Source organism: Ambystoma mexicanum, chromosome 3p, assembly GCF_040938575.1.
Source record: "Ambystoma mexicanum isolate Mex_15411 chromosome 3p, UKY_AmexF1_1, whole genome shotgun sequence".
Classification (NCBI taxonomy): Eukaryota; Metazoa; Chordata; class Amphibia; order Caudata; family Ambystomatidae; genus Ambystoma; species Ambystoma mexicanum.
In genome coordinates, this window is record NC_090925.1 from 697,060,434 (window position 1) to 697,086,689 (window position 26,256).

General features: G+C 45.4%; 1 protein-coding gene across 1 annotated transcript in view; it reads left to right on the forward strand.

Annotated features, from left to right (window-relative positions):
• The window catches only part of PRELID1 (PRELI domain containing 1), a 160,736-nt gene extending 144,803 nt beyond the window's left edge, over positions 1-15,933 (forward strand). The window contains exons 5-6 of the mRNA XM_069651500.1: positions 14,814-14,892; positions 15,521-15,933. Of these exons, the coding sequence (XP_069507601.1) occupies positions 14,814-14,892; positions 15,521-15,660 (219 nt within the window). The 3' untranslated portion in view covers positions 15,661-15,933. The remainder of the gene's footprint in view (positions 1-14,813; positions 14,893-15,520) is intronic.
• Positions 15,934-26,256: the final 10,323 nt, after the last annotated feature.

A 26,256-nucleotide genomic window follows, 5' to 3' on the forward strand; every position in this document is an offset into this window, starting at 1 on the left:
ATGTCCCTGATGACCTTTTTGTCTGGGCACAGTCAGATGGAGGAACTCCGTCAGTCCTTGCATGACGCCAGTGGTCTTGACACCTCTCCGGAGGTGGAGTTTGGCAGGCCTGAGCCTGGGACGCATGCCGAATCCTCCTATGGGCGTCTCATGTCAAGGGTGACTGAATACTTGGGGTGGTCTGCTCCACCTGTTGATTTTGATCAGGATGATCTGACGGACATCCTGGACCAAGGTCTACCCACTGACCCGGTGTTGCCATTTCAGATGGCTTTGCAAAGAAGGGTGGTGGCGGCTTGGACGGCTCCTTAGTCTCTCCCGGCAGTGAATAAGTTGCTTCTGAAAAAATACCACCCAGCCAGTAGTGACCCCTGCTACTTGTTGACGCACCCTACTCCGGAGAGTTTGGTGGTGCAGGTGGCTATGGCCCCTGTGAACCAGGCTGCGTAACCTACCATCCCTCCCGATAGGGACAATGAGCGCTTTGATGGTTGGGCAAAGAAGGTATGTTCATGTGGGGGTATGGCTTTGAAGGCAGCTAACTCCTTTTGTGCCTTGGGGAGATTCACTCACACGCTGTGGAACTGTGCATCTTTGGCGGCTGAGCATATTCCCAAAGGGGAAGAACGGGATGGTTTTCTAGCCCTGATGCAAGACGGCAAGGATGCCATGTGCGAATCCGTTCAGTTGGGTCTGGACACGGTAGACTGTGTAAGCCGGTCCATGGCTGCGAGCAGCATGATACGCAGGTTTGCGTGGTTGCGGAAGTCTGGGGTTTGCTCCTGATGTGCAATCCCCGGCTTCTCAACATGCCCTTTGATGGTGTCCATCTGTTTGGCAGCAAGGCTGACGAGAGCCTTGAGAGATTGCAGACCTCCAAAGCTGCAGCGAAGTCTTTGAGTGCGGCAGTAAGTCAACCTCCGCCTTTTCAATGGAGAGGAGGTTCCTTTCGGTGCTACTCTACCTTTGGTAGATCGAGAGGAGCTGCCAGTCAAAGGGGCCACCGTAGGAGTACCAGAGGTGGAAAGCAAGGTACTCGAGGTGCCAAAGCCGCTTGGGCAGTTGCCTCTTTGCCCTCAGGCACTGCCGCAGCCGCGTCCGCTTGGTCATGAGGCCATGTCCCATGGTTCGCTGGTTGGGGGCAGACTTGCGCAGCATCTTGGAGAATGGCGAGCCATTACTTCAGATGTGTGGGTTCTGGAGATCATAACCCACGGCTACTGTCTTCCCTTCCGGCAGAGGCCTCACGACAATCCTCCGGGGATGCTCTCTTTGAAGCGTCCGGAACCGCTCCTTGCGCAGGAAATCCTATCCCTGCTGGAGAAAGGCGCCATAGAACTGGTGCCTGTAGCGGAGAGGAACAAGGGATGGTATTCCCCTTATTTTTTGATCCGGAAAAAAGACGGGGGATTGAGACCCATCATGGACTTGCGTTGGCTGAACAAGCTCCTCCAGGAAGGACAAGTTCAAGATGGTAACTCTTTCTCAAGTCCTCCAGGCCCTTCAACTTCAGGATTGGTTGGTGTCTCTCGACCTCAAGTATGCTTACTTTCATGTGCCGATTCATCCCAAGCACAGGAAGTACCTAAGGTTTGCGGTTGGCGGCTCGCATTTTCAGTTTCACCACGAGCTGATGGTGGTGGTGGCAGCGTATCTCGGGGAAAGGGGGGATTCACGTCTACCCCTACCTGGATGATTGGTTGATCAGGGCGCGCTCTCCCAAGAAAGCCCTCTATCATCTGTCCGTCACCTGCCACTCTATTCACAAGCTGGGCTTCTCCCTCAATTTAAAGAAGTCCCATTTGACACCTACCCAGCGGCTCCAATACATCGGAGCAGTGCTCGACACATCCCTGGGGCATTGTGCAGGGAGGTGATGCAGCTCTGGTTCTGCGCCATCCAGCAGGAAATTTCGATCTTGGCAGTTCATCTGGCCGGAGACAAAAACGCGGCGACGGACGCTCTGAGAAGGCAGAGCAGTCTCTTACGAGTGGGAGCTGGCTCAGGAAGTTCTGTTGGAGATCTTCGCCCTTTGGGGAACCCCACAAGTGGATCTCTTTGCCACCAGTGTCAACCGGAAGTGCGAGAGATTCTGCTTGTGGGAATTTCCTCCAAGAGGACCCTTGGGGGACGCGTTCGTAGTGGAGTGGTCCTTCCCACTGCTGTACGCGTTTCCTCCAGACCCTGTAATTCCGCAAGTGTTGCGGGGGTTACGGAAGTTCAGTTCCCGGATTATCCTCATTGCTCCAGCATGTGCCAGGAGAGCGTGGAACCTGGACCTTCTGGACATGTCCATCTGCCCTCCACGCCGTCTTCCATACTGAGACGATCTGCTCTCACCGGAGGGGGGTCGGGTTCTCCATCCAGAGGTCAAGTCTCTCAGCCTTCATGCTTGTTATCTGAAAGATTGAGGTATAAGGATTGGGACCGCCCCGAAGACGTGATGGAGGTGTTGCTTTCGGCCAGAAGGCCCGCAACGAAATCCCTGTACCGTTGCCGTTGGAGAAAGTTCTGTGACTGGTGCAGGGTACAGAATGTGGATCCTTTCCAATATTCCATTCCTTTTGGTTTTGTCTTTTTTGCTTTCTTTAGCCCACAAGGGCCTGCAAGTGGGTACCATTAAGGGTTACCTGGCAGCGTTGTCCATATTTAAGCGCTCGTCTGAGGAATGTTCTTATTTTAATGTCCCTTTTGATTTCCCAGTTTCTAAAAGGGCTAACTAATGTGTTTCCACCGTCGCCTTTCCAGGTGCCGGATTTGGGATTTGAATTTGGTTTTAAAGTTTCTAATGGGAGCTCCGTTTGAGCCCTTACATTCTTGTCAGTTGCGACTGTTGTCCTTTAAAACTGTATTTTTAGTTGCGGTTACTTCCGCACGCAGAGTGAGTGAGTGAGTTGCAGGCACTTTCCGCCAAGCCACCCTTTACTGTGTTCCATAAGGTCAGTGTTGTCCTGCGGGTGCGGCCTTCTTTTCTTCCAAAGGTTGTGTCAGAGTTTCATTTGAGCCAGAAGGTGATTCTTCCGGCGTTTTATCCTCCTCCACAACCTGATAAGGAAGAGGAGAGGCTCCATAGGTTGGATCCTAGAAGAGCTTTGAGTTTCTATCTATCATGGATGTACCGGGTCAGAGTGGACGATCACCTCTTTGTTGGTTATGCTGGAAGGCGCTTAGGTTAGACTGTTTCCAAACAGACCTTGTCTAAATGGATCATTTTGACGATCTCTTGAGTGTTACCGTTTGGCGGGAAAGGACCCTCCAGTAGGCTTGCGGGCTCACTCTACTAGGGGTGTGGCTTCCTCCACTGCTCTACAGAGGGGTGTTCCTATTTGCAAAGCAGCCACATGGGCATCTGTCCATACATTTGTGATTCAACAATTGGGCTCCTGGTTGGGAGCCTATTCTACCCAGGAGGGTTACTTAGGAAACAAAAGATACAATTGAATAGGTCCAAAAAAACCAAAATGTTCCTTGAATACTCCTACTTCTTAGCACCCTCTGCACATAGAGGAAAACATCACTTATTCATACTCTGTTTGTGAAATCAATCTTAGTTTTTATATCTAAAGTTGTGTTAGTCAACATAAAGTGGACATTTCAGAGATATGACATCAAACGGTATTTAACCGAAAATACAGACAAAAATGTTTACAACACACGAAAACCAAATATTTTATGGCCCAACAACCAATTTGTGTGTGCAAGATAAAATCGACCTCAGTTGTCGTTTACCATGAAATTCACAAGAAACTAGTATACACATAAACAATTCAACATTGTAACTTCACATAAAAAATGTTAAAGACACAAATACATTTCTTTGTGTTTAGCAGCGTGAATGCACTGCGGTTGGGGGTAGTGCGTCTACACCAGGGTGTTTCAGCCGTTTGTGGTGGGCTTGATGTGCCTCATCTGGTACACAGCCTTCATCAGGGCAGGGGTCTGTACAGTATGACGTCTGTGCTGCAGGGGAAGGGAGACTGGTCAAGGGAGTATTCGAACAAAAATTATTTTAAAAGAATAAATTGACCTATTCAATTGTATTTTTTGTTCCCATACATTTGTGAGACACTTTTTTTTTATTTTTTTTATTTACTTTGTTTATAATTGCTTTAGCAAGTTTTTACAAAACTGGTGCTGCTCATATAGGCAGAGCCACATAAATGGAGAAAACCAGACGAAAGAGAAGACTAAAAGCAAGCAGACAATGCGGACTTATAGTCGACTGAGCATGCATCCAGTTTATCGTTCCCCTGCGTGCCGGAGAGCGTACCACTGCGTGACTCTTTAATGGAGACCCTCTCACGTCAAGGTCTTAAAGAGCGAACGCCGTTGAAGAGCGAAGGGTGATCATTTCGAAAGCGCTCTCCAGGATTTTTACAGTCGCTATAGTCCATCTCGTTTTCTCCCCTGACATCAGCCTGTTCCACCATGTTGAGTCTTCCTCTTCTAGAAATCCTGAATAATCTGTGCGAAGGATTGGTCCGGTATGTGGCTCTTACGTTTCTTAGCTCCGGGCATTTGAGGAGAAGATGTTTTTATTGTTTCTGCCTTGGAAGGTTCCGAACAGAGACGACATGTATTGATATTTGATTGCGTCCTGATAGCCATAATTTCGCGCGTCGTAAGAAGATTGAAACGCGCTCTCATATATAATTTCCTTAGCTGTTGGCTGGGGAATTTGGTACAGTATGGGATGGGTTCCTTTAGTCTGAAATTTGGCGGCAGATCTTTAGTCAGCTTATTTGTTTGTGCTTTGTCCAGAGTCTCTATCCAGTCTTGTGCCTCGAGTTTCAATTTCACTCTTACTGGGTTTGTTTTTAGATCCTCTTCTGTGCAAGCAATGTCAGTAAGCTTTTCTTTGAGCCTGTCCGTCCATTTGTTCAGTATGGTTAATTGACGGTTTATTTCCTCGGCTATGATCTTATATACAGAAGGACTGTCTGGAAGTATTTCTAAACCGTTGCATTGCATTTTGGGCAACCGTCGCTTCCAGTGAGAGCAAGCCCAACTCTCTTCTGATGATATCCATCAAGGTTGAATTAGGCAGTCCAAGGACCGTCTTCCAAATCGGGCTCTCTAATTTCCGCCAGATTCATTTGGCTTGCTCAATGTTGCCCCCGTGCCATAGGTTAGGGTTGGCACCACTTTCCCTTTGTAAAAGGATATAGCTGGGATTAAGGAGAATTTGCCGTATTTTCGGTCGATTTTCATTTGGGCGGCAAGATTTTTCGCTTTTCCCCATAGCACATTTTGCATCGTTGATTCTTTTGCTGAGTGGTCAATATGAACTCCTAGATATTTGAAGCTAGAGACCACTTCGATTTCAACTTTATCCAGTGCCCAAGAAAATCGTGCTTTGGTCTTCTTTGCACTTTTACCCAGGATCACTATTTTCGATTTAGATTTGTTTATTTTCAGGTTGTTCAGTTCCATGTATTGCGCCAGGTTTGTAAATTGGCGTTGAAGGCCAATTTGGGTTTGATCTAATAGGATCAAATCATCTGCATAAAGAAGACGCAATATGTTTACCTTGCCCAGCTTGGGTGGAAACGCTTTGACTGAGTGTTCAGAGTCTTTCATGTCTCCTAGGAAAGCAATGAAAAGCGCCGGGGCCAGTGGGCATCCCTGCTTCACTCCTCACTCCGCTGGTATCCCTCGTGACAGTAGGCCTTGATTGTTTAGGCAAATTCTTAGTTTGGTATTGGTGTGAAGAGCCATCACGGGATCCAGTATTTCTATTGGGCATTGCCATTTTTTCAGTTTGCTCCACAGCATTTGCCTGTCAACTCTGTCAAAGGCCTGAGATAGGTCTACAAATGCCAAAAACACAGTTGGTGAACCCTGCTTGACCTTCGCTTTTAGCAGATTGAGCATTCGGATGTTTACTGACGTACTCCCGTTCTTCAGGAATCCCATTTGAAAAGGATTGTGTGCCGGGGAAGTTCTTGCGCAGTTACGGAAGTGGTTCAGGAGGAGGGTAGCAAATATTTTGCCTATTATGTCTAATAGAGCGATGGGTCTGTAATTACCCGGGTCTTCTCTGTTCCCCTGTTTAAAAATCGGGACCCCACCGCGTTGGCCCAAGATGTTGGGATAGATCTTGACTGACCGCACTGGGCAAAGATCGTGCTAATGAGGATGGTCCATTGAGCAGGGTTCTGTTTTAGCACAATGTTGCAGAGGCCACCTGGCCCAGGGGCTCTAGATTTCTTTAATTTGAGCATGGCGCCCTTTGTCGGCTCTCGGAGACAGATCGATCCATGTAGTTGAAGCGGGTCTTTCGAACAATGGAGTGTGATGTGATGGAGCCCTGAACAGATTTTCAAAGAATGTGGCCCATACGTTTTCGCTCACTGTGTTTACGATTTGATTTGTCATCTTCTTGGCTGTTTTTTTTATAAGAGCCCAGAAGTCGCCAGTTTTTTTTGTTTTTAGCTTAGTGCACAAAGCATTTCCTCTGCGTCATTTTGGAACATTTCATGTCTATGGGCTCGGATCCAGGATTTATATTTAGAATTTTCTTGTCTCCATGTGTTCCATGCCGTTGGTGAATTGTCGTGTTTGATTTGTCTCCTCAGTTTTCTCAGTAATCTTTCTTTCCGCGACCATTTTATCGAATGTATGGGCATTTTGTTGAACCATTCGGTTCTTACCTAATGGGTTTGTCTTTTATTGTAGTAGAAAAGGTAAGTAATCCAGACTTTGGATCTTATCCCCATACGCCTGGGTGCCTATTTTGTACTTTTAAGTGATGCATTCTATGTTTGTCGCAGTCAGACGTATCCCAGTTTGTTGGTTGATCGACTCGATCGAGTGGCTGTAATAGTCATTTGGAGATCGTAGTGTTTTCCATTTTATAGCCAGCAAGTTGTGGTCGCTTTCTTGGGTTTTAGTCACTGAATAATCTTCTATGCACGCCACTAGGCTGTGGGAAATGAAGAAATAGTCTGTTTGCACTGGAATCCTCCCGTTCACATGTGGGAGTGTTGATATTCCAGGATTTGAGTGCTGACACGTTGTGTACGTTTCTCGATTTCATCAGCGTCATCCAAGCAAATCCCCTTTGTTCCCCTGGGGATTTTGACTTCTTCTCCAAGTTCTCTGGTTTATTGCTGCACTTTGCGTTAAGGTCACCACAGATTATTATGTGTGTTTCTGGATCTTCGATGGTGATGTCGTCAATTGTTTTGCGATTTGGTTGCAAAAATCTGCTGTGGATGATTTTTCTGGGTTCCAATATGTTATGAGGGCTAATTTCTCTTTGACACTTTGCTTTCGTCTTCCGTCTTCCTGGACCCATGTCGTTGAAACTGCCAGTATGCCGTATGATTCAGTTATTGTTTTTACGGAGGAGATTCCAGACCCCGCCTTTATTGCTATCAGTAGGCCTGCGGAAGGCCGTCCAAACAGGCCTTTTGATGCCGGAGAGAAAGCCATCTCAAAGCCGTCTAGAGATGGTTTTTCTGTTAACCAGTGCTCCTGGAGACCGAGAATGTCAAAAGCCCCCACATCTTGGTTTTCAGGGTTCGTCAGATGCTTGTGGCCACTTGTGTTCCACAAGGCCATTGATATCAGTTTTTGCGGTATCGTTGGTAAGTAGTTCGTTTGAGGGGGTGTGATTTTAGTCCCACCTCCCGGTGATTGCTATTTGTCTTTTTGAGGATTTAGCGTTTTTTTTCAACCAGTTCCATGGGCCCTTTGGTTGTCTGGCTTCTAAGCTGTCTTCGCTCTTCGTATCTCGATTTTTTTCCATTTCTGTGATTCTCTTCCGACAGTTCTCTCTTGTTTCTTCTTGTCTTTGACTGTCCCGGGATTTCCACTCTATACCGTGCCCTTCTTTCGTGGGGAGAACCCCCATATCCTGAATGTTCAGCCTTTTGTTTTTCTCAGGCTTCGGGTTCTGACCGTCTGTATCTTTCATTTCTTACGTCCCGTTTTTCCCAATCATAGTCTCGGTGGTTTTCCTGTTCCACGCGATCATTAGGGACTTGCCTTTTTCTATTGTAGAGATCTTTTTGTTCTGGATGTGTAATGCCGTTTGTGATCCGCTCCCTCCTTTGACATCTTCGGCTTTTCATCAGTCTTCGGTATGAATATTTCCATCAAGGTGAAACCTGCTTGTTTTAGGTCCTTGTATGCTTCATCCGGAACCCCTTTTAGTGCCTTAGTTTGAATATGGAGATAGGTCTTTTCCCTTTGGTCTCGGTGGTAGGGTTCTATTAGTACGAAATCTTCAGATTCCAAATGTTTTAAACAATTTATTTTGCTTAGTATTTGCAGTACTGTTAAGTATCATTAAGTATCATATATTTGCTTTTACATGACGTTTGCTCTAATTTGAACACTCTAGAGTCTTTATGGGAACTGGACCGGTTTTTGGTTGTCTCTGAATTTCATTTGTGTGGGTTTTCCCTCTTTACCCACTCTGATCTTTTACTTGTTTTTTCTTCGTAATGTCGTTGAGATCTTTGCTTCAAGGGGGTTGGGATTCGACTAGAGATCGTCATATCACATGCCTGATGTTTTTCCTTTTCAGCTTTTGCCATTGGATTGCTTAAGGTCCTGACTTTGCTTGGTTCCTTCCTGCTGTCTGGGGTAGAGTTGGTTTCCTTTGTTGAACCCTCTGGGCACGTGTACTCCTCTCCTCGGATGTCAGGTTCTAGGTGTACTGATATGTCCATCAATGCGCTTACGCTCATAAATTCGTTCACTGTTCTTGGCGATTTTTCTATCAGGAGTTGGCTTTTTGGCATGTCCGTAGATTTGTGACCAGGAATTTTGGGACTGTGGGTTAGATTGATTATTTCCTCTTCTTTTTTAGCATCTGCGGACTCTGGTTTTGATTTATTAAGATGCCCAAGGGAGTTTTCACTTGTCAGCCGTAGGGCCACTTTTTTTTTGTTGTTTATCAGTGGGAGTATAGTCTGAGGTTGTGGTTCACGAGGGTCGCTCGGATTTTTCAGTTTTTGTTTGATAAAAATTGGTTCCAACTCTCCAGTATCGATCTTCTCTGTTTGGCATGCTCTGTCCATGTATTTTTTAGCCATATTTTTTGGCGCTGCTGCTACTTTTTTTTCGTTCTCTAGACTGAGCCATTTTTCTTCCCATGCTGCCCCCTGCTTGGTGTGTCTTGTTTCTGCGGCTGTGATGTAGCCTTCCAGAAAGCCTAGCTTGGATTGCATCTTGCACAGTAGCGTGATGTTGTCTTTGGCCCAATCACTTATCGTTTCGTATAATTTGCAAAAAGGTGCGAGGGTAATTGTTGGTGCCGCCATGATTGACGTCCTATCCTGTTTTTTGTTTGGTGATGGTTTTTGAGAGTCCATCACAATTTCACTGTGCCTTCTGTGCTTAGCGGGCGTATTCTGATATCTCTGCCGGGGCCAATGTCCGGTTGATGTACAGAGATATCAGCTGTTCCTATAGATGCTTAAGAACAGTCTAACAATGTTTTAGAAGAGTTTGGATTTAGTGTGATTCCATCTTTGATTTGGCTCAGTGTTTTTTCTCCTCTTTCTGTATGTTGGAGGTGAATTTTTGACCACGATTGGTCGCTCATGTGTGCCCTTGAGCCAGGAATTTGCTCTTGGTGTCTCCATCCCTCCATATTTGTTCTGCCTCTTGCCTGGGTTTCAGGTCTTAAATTGTTTCTGGAGCTGTCAACGAGCTCTTGATGGGCCACCTGGTCTTTCCTTGGGATATCACATGATAGTAGACTGGGCGGCTTCATGTTGTTTGGTTGCACACATACCTCTTCCTGATATATCTGTTCTTTTCGCCCAGTATGCGTTGTTGTTTCAGACCTAGGTGGCGGAACTTCGCTTTGTTTCGGACTCTCCACCAGGGAGATGATTTCCCTCCTGTCAGGGCTCGGGCAGAGCCTCGCTTCTTCAAGCCCCATTTGCTGTTTGTGGTGGTTATCTTTGGTTTTCTGCGCTGTCTTGGATCGATCAGCCACCTTCCTTGGGGTGTCTGATATGATGTTTGGTTCCCCGGGGGCTGTTTTAGAGTTAATGGGATCCGTCAGCGGAACTTTTTCTGCAATCTTCTTGGGAGTCTGAGTCGCCCTTTCTTTAGGGATGTCGTCGTTTGTCTGACTTATTGCGCCTGTGTTTGCTTTATTATGGTCAGAATTTCTTGGGCTGTCCGTCCACTTATCCGATGCCCTTTGCCCCTTTTCGCTATGAGCGATTTTAGGTTCGTTGGTTGTGTCCGTTCTTTTAGCTTTTGTTGCTGGAAATGACCCCTCAATCACTTCTAAGATTTCCGCATCAGTGATTTCGTCATCTGCTTCCAATTTGCGTTTTTTGTTGCGTCTTGAAGTAGGTAAACGGGGCATTCAAAATTTGGGGTTTTAAAGTCGTGTGAGATCCTGCTGCCGATTTTTTTCCCTGTCATAGAAATTGGTTTGGTTGTGTCTTTAATAGCTACGTTTTTCTGTTTTAGTAAGTACTCTGTCGTCTAGATGACTTTGGTTTTCAACTAGACTTGAAGTTGTTGTTTTTCCTTTTTGTTTCCTGATATATTGTCGTTTAGTGCTGCCAGGTTTGGAGCTCTTTTTTTGGCCCTGTGGTGGTTACATGGACTGAGGTCCCCAGATCTTCCGAATCTCCCGTGTCATTGTTCGAGCCATTTTACACTTGGTCAGTCGACACGGCCCTGGTCTCCATGGTCATACTCTCCTCTAATGACCTTGTTGGTTTGTTATTTAAATGGTGATTAGTCAAATCCTGTCTGGGGCTAGGTTCCCCTGTAAGATTGTACGGCTCATTATTCGGATCAGCCGCCACCTGTGTCGCCTTGGAGATGTGGATAAAGGCACTAGTTGAGGAAACCGGCTTTTCTGGTAACAGTGGGGGCTCTGAATCTGTTAACTTTCTCTCTCCCGGCCTTATGACTACTGAGCCTTCTGGTGAGGGCTCTGTGTAGCTGTTTGGTTGACGGCTGGATTCCGTCGAGTTCTTTTTTTCCCTCAATGTCAGACTTGTTTCCTTTTCCCCTTCCGTGATCACTCGGGGGTACAGGCAGGAGGTTGTGTCTATGGAGCTGTTTCCATGCGATCCCCGGAGTAGACTTTCCCTGACCTCCAGGTCGTTCTGCGCCTTTGGCCGCCCCCTCGGCAGTTGGTGCACAGGGCCAGAGCAAGGTCCAAGTCGGTCCACCCTCCGGTAGCTCGAGCTGATGAACCTCTCGCCGAAGCGGTGCTCTGATCCTGTGTGAATTTCACACTATCCATAATGTCCGTGGTGTTATGCGGGATGGTGGCAGGCACCTGAGGGAGGACCTTTTCTTTTTCAGAAATGTTTTTTTTCCCATGACTGTAGTCCGGGGTATATCCACACCCCTCCCATCAGCTCCTTTATGATGGGGTTGAGCTTCGGGAATGGTGAATTTGAAATATTTCGAGTCTGATGCGATGGGCACAGTGGGCTTACCTCTTTTCCCCTGCGACCTTCGCTCTCCTTGGGGGAGTGTCTTGGAGTTACTGCGCAGAATTCTGTGTGGCTCCGGCAGTTCCATCAGTTGCAGGGGATCCGCCTCCGGGTGGTGCTACTCTCGGGTGTGTCGGGAGCTCCTGCTCCCTGCATTATTTCTCAGGTCTGCAGGAGGTCTGGGAATCGCGTACCGTGGAGTTCCTGGCAGCTTTTACAAGTGGGGGGGTTTCTCTCTTCCCCCCCCCCCCCCCCCCCCCAAAACCACCTGGCCCCAGGCCGTCCAGGACCACCAGGGAACACAGGAAACACTCGACACACTCCGCTACGCTCCGCGTAGCAGGGTGTTTTGAAGGCAAACTCCTCCTCTTCCTAGACGTGTCGCACAGCAGGCAGGTCTCGGTCACCCCACACAGGACAAATACCACAGATTCCCAGTGATCCTGCAGCCTGACCCACAGATTCCTGCTGCTCCTGCAGCCTGGCAGCCAGAGCCTTGTCGGTTCCCGAAAATCACGATGACGTGGTCGGACGCTCCGTCTGGTGTCTTGCACAAATGTTCCCTTTATCCCGAAGAAAATACCCTCCTTAACCGCGGCAACTCAAGTTCCCGAGCAGGCAGATTGGCTTGCACTAGTAACTAGTGAGACACTATTCCTTGGAGTCCATCCATGGGCAGGATTTGGCCTTTGGTAAGGCAGTCCTCTATTCTGCAATTTGATTGGGCATTCTAAAATTCTGAAATTGTAAATTCTTTTCCCACCTCCATACGTTGGTACTGCTTTGGGAGTCTGTCGTAGATGTGGAATACGTCGGAGGGCACAATCCCCTTGAACAAGTTACTTACCTTATCTGGTAACGTTCTTTCGATGGGATGTTCCTCCGACGTATTCCACATCTCACCGTCCCAGCATGCCCCTCTACAGAATTTCTTATGCGATTGCAGTTTACGTTTCCGCAAGGCTTTCTGCAGTCATACTGGCAGGAGATTGGTGCCACACATTCTGGGGAAAAAACTACACGTGAGGCTACGGGTGCCGTGCGTCCTATATATAACATCCGGTGACGTCGACCCTCGATGGAGGCCCTCGAGGAACAACGTATCGACGTCATCAATGCAGGACGGCCACATTTTCCAAAGCAGCACAGCTGTGGTCATTACCTGTAATAGATGTGGAATATGTCGGAGGAACATCCCATTGAAAGAACGTTACCAGATAAGGTAACTTGTTCTTTCATTTTACTATTGTTGGGAACAGTAGTTGTCACACGAAAAGGTATTTAAACCTCATGAGAAATCTAAAGGATTTCTCTGTGACACTTCACTGAAGGTGCTGTGTCACCATACAAAAAGTAGATGCCTATGGAGTTTGTCAGACTCCAAAACAAAGGAAACGCTTAATCCAAATCAGATCAAAATACATGAGAGAGTGAGAAAAAGGGCTCACTTTCTCCAGGGTGAAGGAAAAAAAAGTCCTAAAGTCCAGCAAAAGAGCTGGGGCTCTCTAAGGTTCAAGGGAATTAGCACAGAAACTAGAATTCTCCCTAACACTGGGACAGGTCATGGGATCAAATCTGTAAATATAAACTCTATAAGGAATTCTGCTCCGGTTCATAGGGTTTGAGTAAACCTTTACCTTATTTATCAAAATACCTTGCTTTTAACCATGTGTGTTAGTCAGCCATATCTCGCATTTAGCCTAATTGTGTAAGGTATTATGCATTCATCTAGCACTTACATCGCCTGTGAAATGTAGCACTGCTCCATCTACATAGATGGAACCCAGGATGTAGACGTTGTTTGTACAGCTAACCCTTTTCTCCTCTCGCCTACCGCACATGAACAACTTGGTGGATAGCACAGGCTCACTTTTACACACATTGCACTCGCATATAAACAAACACTATTGCACATCACATCTGCCATAAGAATGAAGCTACTTTTAATGACTAATATTCAAACTCTGTCTTCCCCCGTAACTCTTTCTCCCTGAAACGCAATTCCCACCTTTAGTCCAAATGATACCTTTGCCCATGCACACGCCTTTTAGACATGAGTGACTAGCAGAGTCTTGGCCACCCTTGCATGGTATCGGGTAATATTATCCCCACCAAAAATATCGCCGTACATATGGTCGTCTGGAACGACCATAGGCGATATTTTTGGTGGGAATAATTTATGGGTAAATGGATGGGGAGTTGCGGGGGTGTTCCCCGCTTCCTTTTAAAATATATGGGGGTTGCGGGGGTGTCCCCCGCAGGTTCCATGGGGTAATATCGCCGCAAAGATCTAGCGAAATTTTTGTATGGCGATATTTTTGCGGCAACATTATCACATGGAACCCTCCATGACTTTAATGACTGACCTAATAGTACCTCCAATTTATTTGACTCCGGTACCTCTGAGGGCGTTCAACCAAAAGCGCGTTGGGACCATAATTGTGGTGAAAGGCTCACATGGCAAAATTAATAAATGGATGAAAATCTGTCAAAATGTAGAATTGTGTTTTTTTTTTTTTTATTTTTTTTTTATTTTCTTCTATTTTTAAAGATTTAGATTGAACTGTTTCCTTACCCCCTGTCTTAAGTGGGATAATAGGTCATGCAGGTTCTGTGAACGGAAACTTGAAACCCTCAGACACCTGGTAGTTGATTGTACGGCTGAACGACTTGCGCATAAAAAATGTTGGAAAAAATGTATGTCTAACACTTACCAATGTTTTACTGATTAGTTATGGTCACAGTTGAAGTTGGGTGATTCCATGTTCCTTATAATCGCATTGAGGAACTTTGTTGCTGCTATTGTTTTGCAACTGGAGGATATTTAACACCAGACGCATGAATTGATAAGTATCATCAATTAATTCTACAGTTCTCTTTTTGGATTGAGGATCTCTTTCACTTGCTGTTTTGTTTTTTTTGTTATAAACTTTTAAATCCACTTCTCTTTTATAATGGATTGATTAATTCTTTCTCGATTTGTTGTATTGTATAAATTGTGGAATTTTATAAATTGTATTGTGAGAATGTTGATATTGTGTAAGGTTTTATATGTAACCAAATCACAATAAAAATAAATAGATTTTAAAAAATGTAATATACGGCTCGTCCTTTGAAATATGGTTGGTGCTTCTATAAAAAGAATGCACACCTATTACGTACACATTTTTGTTGGTTTGCCTAACATCTGAAAGCTAAAGTGCTTCTTCAGTCATTTGGGTATGCTTACTCCATCCATGTATGTGCGTATGTTGATATCAATTATAGATATCTTAGGAGGTTGGATTCTAGAAGAAGAGCTATTTTATGCCAAAAGTTGTTTAACTACCTCAAAATAGTGCTTCTATTCATTGTGAACTTGTTTCTTTTCCCGGTTTGCAGGAATTCGGTCTGGCAAGGTTTAAAAGCAATGTTCATAAGGCCATGAAGGGATACGAATATACTTTGGCCAAAATGCAAGGTATGTGCAATATGTGCTTTTCAATGTACAAGGAGTCCGAATCCACAGTGGGGTGGCCCAGAAGACATGTGTGCCAAGTGGGGATATGGAAAGATCAGAGAAATAAGACTGAATAGCACAGGGGCCCCTTGACCTAGGTTATAGGAATGGCAAATTGTTATAGAAACTCTGTGTGTTGGCTTTACCTAAACAACCCCCCTGCCCCCGTTTGTTCAGCAATGTATGGCAGCGAAACGCAGCGACATGCATGAGTGCACCGTAGGTCTGTAAGGTGAATATGTTTAAGTTAAGGAGTAGCTTTAATCTCGTGCCTGAGCAAAAATGGTACAATTCATATTCATCTTTAAATTAGAAAAGACAATATTTTGTTTGCGGTTTTTGGTGTGACATTTTTGCCGTATTGGTCAGGGTGTTATATTTGAACTCTTGATTCTGCACAATCCTTTCTCATTTAAGTGACCCAAGTATTTCCCCTGTGACCAAAGAGCATGTTTTAGGGTGATGAATGTTATGCTTTATAATGTTCAAGGTAGTGATCTTTGACTCTGAGTGTAGGGAACTTTTTGGATGGTCAATTTTATTGTCCAGGTATGTTTTAGGTGATATCCATTTTTCATGTTCTTTTCAGGTGAAACTCCTTCAAAATCTCTGGTGGAAACCGCAAAAGAAGCTACTGGAAAAGCCAGGGAGACTGCATTGGCAGCTAAAGAGAAAGCCAAAGATCTGGCAAGCAAAGCAGCTGCCAAAAAGAAGCAACAGTTTGTGTGATGAAGAGTTAGGGACCAAGGCTGTGCTGGCAATGTGAATTCTGAGCTGCTCTCACTCCCCGCACGAGCGGAAGAAGCATCTGACGCCCAGGAGCAAGAAGAGCTGGGCGCTTCCTAAGTGTGTGGAATCTTCGGCCAGGGCTTTTAATTACTGAATATTTCCTAAAATTCAATGCAAGATTAGAATCAAAAAGACAGTAATTCTGAGAGAAGGGAGCTCTCGCAACAATTTTGTACTTTTACATTCGATTAAAGATGTCCTTACCATAAAAAATTTGCCTTGATGTTGTCTATAAATATATCTACCACCAACATAACTTGACAATAATATTCATCCTTAATCCAGCATGCTGCTGGTTCTAATGGCTAGGTTCTTATATTTTATTATGAACCGGGGATAAATGAGAAATCCCATGCAAGGTCGAGAGCTATGAGATCTAGAGAGCGATATGACCGTGCCCTCCGATTCCAAAATGGCACCACCACTATTTGTAACTTTGGTTTGCATGCTGTGGGCCACACACCAATCCTCAACATCAAATTAGCCGTACCGGAGGTGGGGGCAGGGCTAAGCAGACCCAAGCATTGAGCCTGCAAATGTGTTCAATCATTAGTACAATTACATGGACACCAGGGCATAAAATGGGGGCTGGTATTTGGGAAGGGTAAGAGTTTGGAGACAAGATGGCAGCAGAACAGTTGAGGGAGGGAGCAGGACAGAGGGGAAGAGGAGAAATCTGGTGAGAGTGCGACTAGGAGGTGGGAGAGAGACAGCAAAAGGAGGGGAATTAAGACTTTTGAGGGTAAGATCAGGTAGTAGAAAATGGGTAAGTAGAGCAAAGATGAGCAATTAGAGGAGCGGAAGTGAGAAAAGACAAGGGGCAGAGGAAGGTGGTAGGAGGTGGGGGAAATTGAGGTACAGAGAAAAAAAACCTGTATGGGCCAGAGAAGCGGGGAGTGTAGATGGGTACGAAGTGATATGATAACGCGCTTAATACCTCGAGGTTTTTAAGCACAGACCTGAGGATTGAACCTGTGTTGCTCCGTGTCACTTTGCTTCCAAGACGAGCCAGTTGCCTCTGAGCTATCCTCCCGAGACTTGGTAGAAGGTGAACTAGTGGGGACCAAGTTGAAGAGAAGCCAGATTACCAGGGCCAACACATTGGAACCAGAGACTAGTACGACCCAAATCTACAGACCACGAAGAAGCTTGTAGAAAAGAGATTGGCTAGTTGGGAGCCCTAATCAAGATCTCATGGGATTGGCAAACCCACCAATGGTGAAAGAGCAAAAGAATATTTGCCCACACAAAACAAGAGATGGACAGGAGTTAAGCAGGCTAGCTGAGGGGCTATAAGCGGACCAGTGAGACTGGCAATCCCACCAAAGAGAATAAAGAATAGTCCCCCAGTGATCACAAGCTAAAGAATGTAATCCCAAAAGCTGCATTATTAACCTACGCTTAGTGGGTTTTCTAGAGAGTTGAGCCCGGAGTTGAGAATTCTGGAGAAAGTTGTGCCTATTATGGGCCCTAGCAAAACCTAACCCAAAGGAAAGACTTGGCGAGATCACCCAGCCAGTGACCAGATAGCGCATGCAACATTTCCCTTGGCAGGGAGCTGTAATCACTTTTACCAGAAAATTACTGAGTCGGGAGCGGGCAGAGGTGGATTAGGAGGAGTGATGTGGAGAACTCCATGGTAATCTGTAACTGAGAACCAACCCCCACTCAAAGACATCGTCCACTGAGGGGAATCTGGAGCACCAAACCAAAGGGAACTGTGTAATATTTTGCATTGCTTGAGTGTCTGAGTATTTCAAATTCTGGATTGTGAAATACTTGGCTTCACATGCAGGAGAAATACATCCTTACTGCAATCTGTTTTAAAACGTTCCACTCCGATTAAACCTGAAAGAGACTGGCCCCAAGCCTTATGAACGTTCACTACACTTGTTCAGTTCTCTTTGCACTCTCACCCTACTTTAAGGAGACTCCCAACTTTAGTTTAGCTATTACTGTTACCCGGGGGTTCTCTTCGCAATAAACCTTGTTTTTTTAAATACTGAGTCTTGCCTAGAGTCCTCCATTGAGCCCCCCATAGTGGCTAAGTAATTGGGTATGATGAAAATGGGTGTTCCTGTAACCTTTGCATCCATTGCACTAATTCCAAGGTTTGGTTGAGTGCACAATATATTGGCCATGTATATTGATGCTTGAAGGGTGGGGTCACAATGCTATTAGAGTAAGAGAGTGGGTACTCTACTGATGTTAGGCCCGGGGAAGTTGAGGAGAAATGCCCTCTGACAATGGTATTTTGTTTTCTTGTTGTAGTTTGGAGAAGCGTAACAGTGGTTCCCTGGTAGGTAAAAGGTTGCTTCAGTTTTTGACACAGAATGGGGTGATTTTGGTATGTGCGCTGGCCCGAGGTGTTTGCTAGGATTGTGATGGTGGAGAAATAAACCGAAGACTCTAGAACTATATGAATATCTTTAGTCAAGTTTTGTATTTCTGCTATCAAAGGGGGTCAGGGTTGACTGAACCAAAGTGATTTGATTAGTAACTTTATAGCAATTTGCATTATGTGCTGGACAAGCCTATACTTTATCTCAAAATTATGATTCCCAGTCCTGCCCTCTGTCTTAGTTCAAGTTTTCGCTTGGGCTATTCCAGTAGTATCTCTGTTTCTTGGTTTTATAGTACCCCAAAGACTTCTTTCCTGGCAGGCCTGCCAGGGCCTTGTGTTGGTCCTCCAAGACTCTTATCTGGTACTACTTTCTGGTACCCTATTTCGTCCCCTCCTACATCTTGGAATTTCTCTTAATTACAGGCTTCATTAGGGATCACATCTTCTAGTCTGGATTCTCCTCCTTAGCTGGGGCCCTGAATTTAACCTCTTTTCACAAGTTTAGGAACGTGCCTCTATCCCACATATTGGCCCTCTATCTTTCGCTCGGTCTCCTTCTCCTGTTACATTCTCCCCTTTTAGTCATTGGCCCGGTTTTCCTTTGCACTTGTTCACTACTAGTTTCCTCATTTATTCCTTACCTACTCCTCTCCGATATTCCTCCTCGTCTTTGGTCCAACTTCTCCATCTTTCCCTTATGCCCAAAATGATTTTACACTTCCACTATCCGAGAGGCATCTTCCTCTGTCCCCTCTCAATTCACCTCCCATAGGGGTTTGTCCTCTTCATGTGCTTTTTTACCCCTTCAACTCTCCAGATTTTACTCCAGACGTTTCACGTCCTTTCCTCCTCTTCATAGATATTTCTGTTCTCTAGTTCCTCATTGGTTATAGTTGCCACCTCACTTTTCTCCCCTTGCTCCTCTCCGACCTCCATTTCTCAATCTTCTCCACCTTCACTCACACCCTTTGCTCCACTCTGACCACTCAATATTTCTTGCTCCATGTTCTACAGCAGTCTCCTAACTCCACATTCCCCTTCCAGGCATCCCCATTTTTATTTTCCATACTCAGCAGGAATGTTTCTTGCTATTGGGAGATGTGCTGCAGCTGTGCGTGACTTTGGAGTACGCCTTTTGATTAAGGGGGTCTACAGGGAACTACAATTTTCCAAGTGGATGCTGATAATCCTATGGGCTATTCTGTGGCCCACAGGGTAAGGTCATGAAATGGCTGACTGCTATCTTGAAGTGAGGCAGCCCTTATGTCATTGCTGCCAGAGTGCCAGATCACTGTGGCAGCATAGTGTTTGGTGGCTTAACTCATTGGTTTGTCAGAGCCTCGCCGTCCTGTGCATGACCACAGGTTCCCCTTTCTGGATGCAGGGTTATCTTGCTGGACATTCAGCCCACTACGTTCATCCAACTTCTTTATGCTGTTATCCAGCATGTGCAGATGGTAACTTGTGGTTTGTGGAGCCCCATGACTACGGACTCACAAATGCTGCTTCCCAACTACCCCTTCTGCACTTGCATATCCTAAGTCCATGTTCAGCAAAGCGTACCCTGGGCGCTGTGTGGTACATAGATGTGAGGCAAAGGATGGGGTGGAGACCATGAGGGATTGCCATGTGCTACCTCTGGAGTCGGCATCATGTGTGGGCAGTAGTCCTTGGCAGTAGACACAAAAAGTGATCTTTGGACTAGGGACCCACTTGTTGGGCAAAGACTGAAAATGTATGTCATTGCCAATACGATTTGGTAGAACAGTGTTGCAGTGTTTGAGGTACTAGAGGAGTTGATTTAAGTGGATGGAGTTGACCCACCCCCCACCTTCTTAACCCAAAAAGAGATCTGACTAGCAGGTTTTTTTTTTGTGTGGTGAGGATCCGATTTTGATTGACCTTCTGCATTTGGACGATTAATATGCCTGCTAAACCTCCCACCCTCCCCCCACCCCCTCCTCACTGAACTGGAATTACTTATGTAGGTTAGAACTACAATTACTTATGTAGGTTAGAACTACATTTGGGGGCTGGGAAAAGTGCTGTCAAATGGAGGGTACCTTTACCCAGACCTTGGCCCAGGAATTGGATGGATAAATGCATTGAAGGCATGTGTGGAGATTGTATGAATGAGCTTTTGAGAGTGGATATGAGCCTCAATTAGGTTTTCCCGTTTCATTCTGGGGTTCAGGCCTGTCTTGAAAGATGGTACATTTCTAATGGATGCATTCCACCAACGTATTACTTGTATTGTAAAATTCCCCTCAAATGCAGTCTACTCTGGAGAGTTTTCTACAGCAACCATTTGGCACCATGCAGCTCGGAGGGTAATGCCTTCATGGCCCCCTGGCACAAATCATGCTGGAGTGATATCATCCATACCTATTCAAAGCCACCAGCAACATTTCATTCCATGTTTTACTATAGTCCACTTAGGAACATGATTTTTCTATGAACAGTCACTTGACTTTTGCCTCTTTTTTAAAAAATGTTTATCAATGTATCTTCTTAAGTCGGGCTTGAAAGCTCGCTGGGTGTGACAGCATTCATGATCTGTTACTGAACCACACTCTTTTGAACTTTGTGGTGGGAAAGACCATGACATTGAGGAGTGTGGATCATGTCAGTCAATAACCCAAATCAGTTGGGTAGTGCACAGCAAGGCTTCTTTCAGCCTCCCTGAAGCCTACCCACGGGAAATACTCTAAGGGCACCTTTCCCCCAAAAAAACATCCATATCTGAGCCTAAGATGCTTTGAGTACCAGTAGTGCCAAGAAAGAAATGGGGGCGGGGGCGGTAGGTGGGCATAATCAGTCCTGGAATGCATCCTACTCTTCCTGTGCTTATTCCTATTCCTCATACATGTATCACCAGAGATCTTGTAACTCTGAGTTAGAAGATCTTGTGTCATATTTGGTCAAAGCAGGTGAGACCCACTGTCCCTACCTCCTCTTATGCTCATAAGTGAGAATACTTTTAGCATTCTATGCTGAAGGTCTTGAAACAGACCAGAAGGGCAGTCGGCACCCCATTTACCTCTACTCCCAAAGACAATCATGGTAAGCAAAAGAAGTGCTCCTGCATGCTAAGCATGGGTGAACAGCCTGGAGAGCTAAAGGCATCAGCCCAAACTGTGTGCCATGGTGTGACCTGTCTCTTCAGAGCTGGAGTCTATGGCCCTGATGTCGCCAATGCACTTAAAAGGCTCCCCTTTGGTCTCAGGGCAGAGGTTCCCAGCTTTGATGAAACACAATCTTATTTATGACTCTGCATTTCTTGGTAGCCCTGTGACTATGCAATTTAAAAGATTTTAAGACCTCTTTTGCCAAATAACAGGACGATAATTTTTCTTATGGCCTGTAGGCATGAGGAGGTTTTATACAAAGAACTTGAAGTGTTCTAGACACCTCTCTCCGGGCTCCACGCTAGAGATGCATTAGGTCTCTGTTGTTTGCCCTGACTATCTCTCATTAAGGTCTGTTATTTTAAGGGCAATGAATGGGATTGGTATCTGCTTGGGATTGTGCGTATGATTTGTGCATACGCACAATAACTGACCTTCTGGAACTCAAGGTTGTCGACTTGCCACTTATACTCTTTAGTGGGGTCCTTCCAGTCAAATTGACTGTTTGGAGTAGGCCTGCGTCCATTCGAAGCATCAAGGAACACTTTGCACAAAATGACAGGGCAGGATTTGTAAATCCTTATTCCTGAAATCTCACCCTTCACCTGAAAGCCTGGTGATGTGGGCTCCATCTGGTTACAACACTATTTCCTACTAATCCCCCAGATAGTGGGTGGGTCAAAGAAGTTTGTTGCACCGGGACATAGGTTGTTTGCTTCTAGCCGTTTCAGTATAAAGATCTTTGACTGCCCCTTGCAACCTGGCACATTATTCCTATGCACTTAGGGGGAGTGGAGGAGTGGCTGGGTAAAAGGCAGGTAATAGTCTTCCCCAAGATAAACTGTGTATTTAAAACAGCATCGTACAAAAATGACGCTCTCATTTGTGCGCCCCTCGCAGTCACTGCAACTTTGGAGGCGCACAAAATGAGGGTGACATTTACTGCACCCAAGCAGAGCAGGGGTTGTGGGGGTGTCCCCTGCTCTTCCTGGGCGCAGTAACGGGGGTTGTGGGGGTGTCCCCCCACTTACCAATTCGGAAAGCGGGGGGACACTTTAAAAAAACTTTTTTTAAAAAAATGAAAAGCACCCTGTGGCGTCAGCTCCAACCCACGTTAGTGGGAGGAGCTGACACCGCAGGGATCGCAGAGTGCGGGCGGCACACGCAGAAGTGTGCCGCCCTAAAGGTAAGTGTGTTTGTGTTGGGGGGGTTGGGAAGGGGCACAGTGATCCATATGATCACTGCGCCGCGCTGTAACTGCGGTAGTCATTTTTGGCGTTGCAGTTGCGGGCGGCGCAGTGATCACACAGATCCTTTAAAACCACTTGTAAAAGATGGGAAGGAAACAGCAAATCATGTTTTGAAACCCGGATTGGAAATGGATTGTGTAAGCCACTACATGGGAACAGATGTAGTGTTGATGGGCCGATCCTTGACAAGATCGGCTAATTTCATAGTGGACATACAGACTAAACTTTTGGTTATGCCATTTGTTGGTATGGACCGCTTCGGCATGAAGGTGGATTAAACTTCAGAAATGTAAAACCTCTTGTCCGACTGAAATGTTTAGGTCTGTTAGCACCCTCTGCTTCCTTCGCCTCCAGGAGAGGAAAATAAGACCCTCCCTCTTGGTGGAGATATTTGTAACCGTGCCAATCGCAGCAGCAGGGCAAGTGGACCTTCTATTCTGTAAAGGGTACAGAAGCCCCTACCCCTCCCTCCCTCAATCACTCCCGTAACCTTGAACCTGTTTATTTTATTCCTTGACTGGTTGTCACAAGTCTGCTATGGGGAAGCAAGAGGGCATGGCAGCTGATTGTCAGAGATTTACCCTCCTCCGAAACCGCTCCTGCTTCAAGAAATGGCACAGCTTTTGCTGATGTGAGGGGTGATGCTTTTCCAGCAGAGGAAGTCCGGGAAAGTAGAGTATTTCTGTTGCTTCCTGGTACCAAATAAAGAATAGGGCCTCTGACCTATCTTAGTCTTGAGGCTCATCAACCAGCTCCTCCAAAAGGACTGATTCAAGATGGTCACCATACCACTGACCCTTCAGGCACTGGAGTTCCATGACTCGCTTGTTTTCTTTAGATCTACAGGACGGATACATTTATCGCTCCTATCCATAGCATAAATCAAAAGTACCTTTGTTTTGTGTTGGGATGCACTCCCTACCAGTTTCCGGTATTCCCATTCGTCCATAGATTGGATCTGAGTGTATTCACTGTGTTCATGGCAGTGGTGGCTGCTATTCTGCACAGGAAAGAGGGTGCATGTATTTCACTTGCTCAGCTGGCTCCTGCAGGCCAGATTGGTACTTTTTGGCACTAGAGGATCTTGGTATGATGTGCACTCTCCTCAACAAGCTAAGCTTTTCCATCAACCTGAAGTCCTTTGACACCCTCCAAATGCCTACCTACTGTTTATATGGTCAGTCTTGGATATGGAGCAAGGCATGACTTTCTCCCCATCATAGATCGTGACAAGCATTCAGAACGTGGTAGTCCTCTTCTAACTGGGCTTTTTGTGTGAATGCTAGGGCTCATTGTGACCTGCATCCTATAATCCTTGTGATAAGGTCCACTGCCTGGCTCTCAGGACTTTCAATGGGGTGACCAAAGGGGCGGGTCTCTCACCAATGTATCGGATGGTTGGCCTGGAAGGGTTATACAGGCCTCTTCTGGTCACCCCCAGTTAGTTCCTGTAGCATGGCAAGGGATAGTCACTGGGAATCCCAATCAATTTACAAGCCAAAGCCTGGGATTTAACACTGGTAAAAGCAGAAAAAACATATTGCCATTCTCACTGTAAGAAACCTGGTCTTGCGGCCATCCGATATCCTGATATCCTGGTGATCTGCATTTCACAGAAACATGCTGGTCTATACCATGGCTTGCTGAGACCACAAGAGGGCCTCAGAATGGTTTGGAGAGACTTCAAGATTTGCAGAGCACAGCCACATAAGCCAATATTTTTTTTTTTTTTTATTGAAACGTCAGCCTAAAATACCACATTGCAAGCAATGTGGCATCAGACTTTTATTACAAAATAACATCATTCATCGAGATCGAAATTCGTCCAGCCAGAAGCCAATTCACGGTACTGCATCAGATATTCTGAATGGAAAGAAAGATTCAATTTCAGAGAATCATTTACAGATCTTCAAGATTTAAGGCGTCTATGTAGTCTATTACCGCACAGCTTAATTTTATGCTGTGACCGGCTGCTACGTAGGACCACCAGTCTCGGGCGATAGTCTACTGGGATATATTCTCCTAGATGTTGCATCCTCTTTGAGGTGGTCTTCGTGCATTTGGTGATAAGATGTTCTAGGGATTCTATTTCGTTATGACAGAAGCGACATAGATTATCCTTTGCTTCTTTAAGATGACGACCCCACATCATTTCCTTTGTTTTGATTGCGTTTAGTCGAAATCTTAGAAACTGCTCGCGATGGTGACGAGATGGACAGTTCGTTAAGTATCTACTTGTAACATTTAGTTTGTGTTCTCCGATTCCAGAGTCAAGGGTGGTCTTCAACTGCAAACGTCGCTCGTTGTTTTTAATCCAGCACCATTGCTCAAATTTTGTTTTTATGGATTGTGGTCGCGTCAACAGGTCTTGCAAGGTCAGATCGGCATTAGATAAGGTTGATATCATTATTTGTTTCCACTCGTCTAGCAGTTTCGAGTTTCCTGTAGTTTTTTCCCCAGCAAAGATTTCAAATGCTGGCGCTATGGGGATCAAATTCATTTTGCGTAGTACCGTTAGTGATTTCCACATTACGTGAGTGTGTAGGGAATTTAAGGAAAGTTCATGTCTTATGTGGATCATCGAGATGTATGAAGGAAGCTTCAGGACACGCCGCCAGTAGATCCCTTCTAGCTTTTGCCAAAACAAGGCATCGATGTTCCAACCAGACTCTGAGCCGAAGGTAATTACAGGAATCACCTTTTGGATGTAGAAGGTCAGGACTGGTGCTAGAGTGAACTTTCCAAAGTTTCTATTCAGCAGCAGGCCTTGAATGCTGTATTGGGTCATTCTATTGACCATATCGACCTTCCAATGATGTTCATGCACTGAATTGTTGAATGTTATTCCCAAGTATCTGATCCAGTTAACTACATCCAGTCGATTGTCGTCAATTTTCCACACAAAAGCTTTCTGTTTGTCAGTGCGGTGTTGACCAATGATGACAATCTTGGATTTTTCGATGTTCAGCTCCAAGTCATTTTTTTTTTTAGATAATCGTGAAGATTTGTTAACTGGCGTTGCAGACCAATCTGTGTTTGGTCCAACAAAACCACTTCGTAAGCATAAATTATGCATCCTATTTCATTATTGTTCAATTTCGGTGGAAAACAACGCACATCTTTACGATATGCTGGGAGGTCAGAAATGAACAATTTGAAAAGTTCAGATGCTAGTGGGCATCCCTGTTTCACACCTGAGTTTGTTGAGATCGGCTTAGATAGTGAGCCTTGATTGTTTAATCTTATTTTGATGGTAGTCTCTGTGTGTAGAGCTCTTATTGGTGCAACCAGGTCGCTCGGACACTTCCAATTTACTAATTTTTGCCATAGTTTACTGCGGTTTACGCTATCAAAAGCTCCCCTCAGATCTATGAATGCCAGATATAATCTCGACTTTGCTTTTAGGCTTTCAAGTTTTAATATATTTATTAGCAGCAGGTTTACCTCCACACCTACGCCTTTTGTGAAGCCTGTTTGCCGGATGTCAAGGATTTTCTCTTCTATGGACCATGCCATTAGCCTTTGTCGTAAAAAAGAGGCGAAGATTTTTCCAATGGTGTCCAACAGGGCAATCGGACGATAGTTGGTTGTATCAGCCCTGTTGCCCTTTTTATAGATTGGCACTATGATCGCCACACGCCAAGAATCTGGTATCGTCATTGATGTGGACAGGCGTGCAAATAATTGTACAATAAAGATAGCCCATTGTTGTTCATTCTTCTTCAGCATCATGTTGGATACTAGATCTGGCCAATAATGCCCGTTTCACTTTCTCTGCAAATGTCCAAATAGGAATAAAGAACCACTTGCCCCT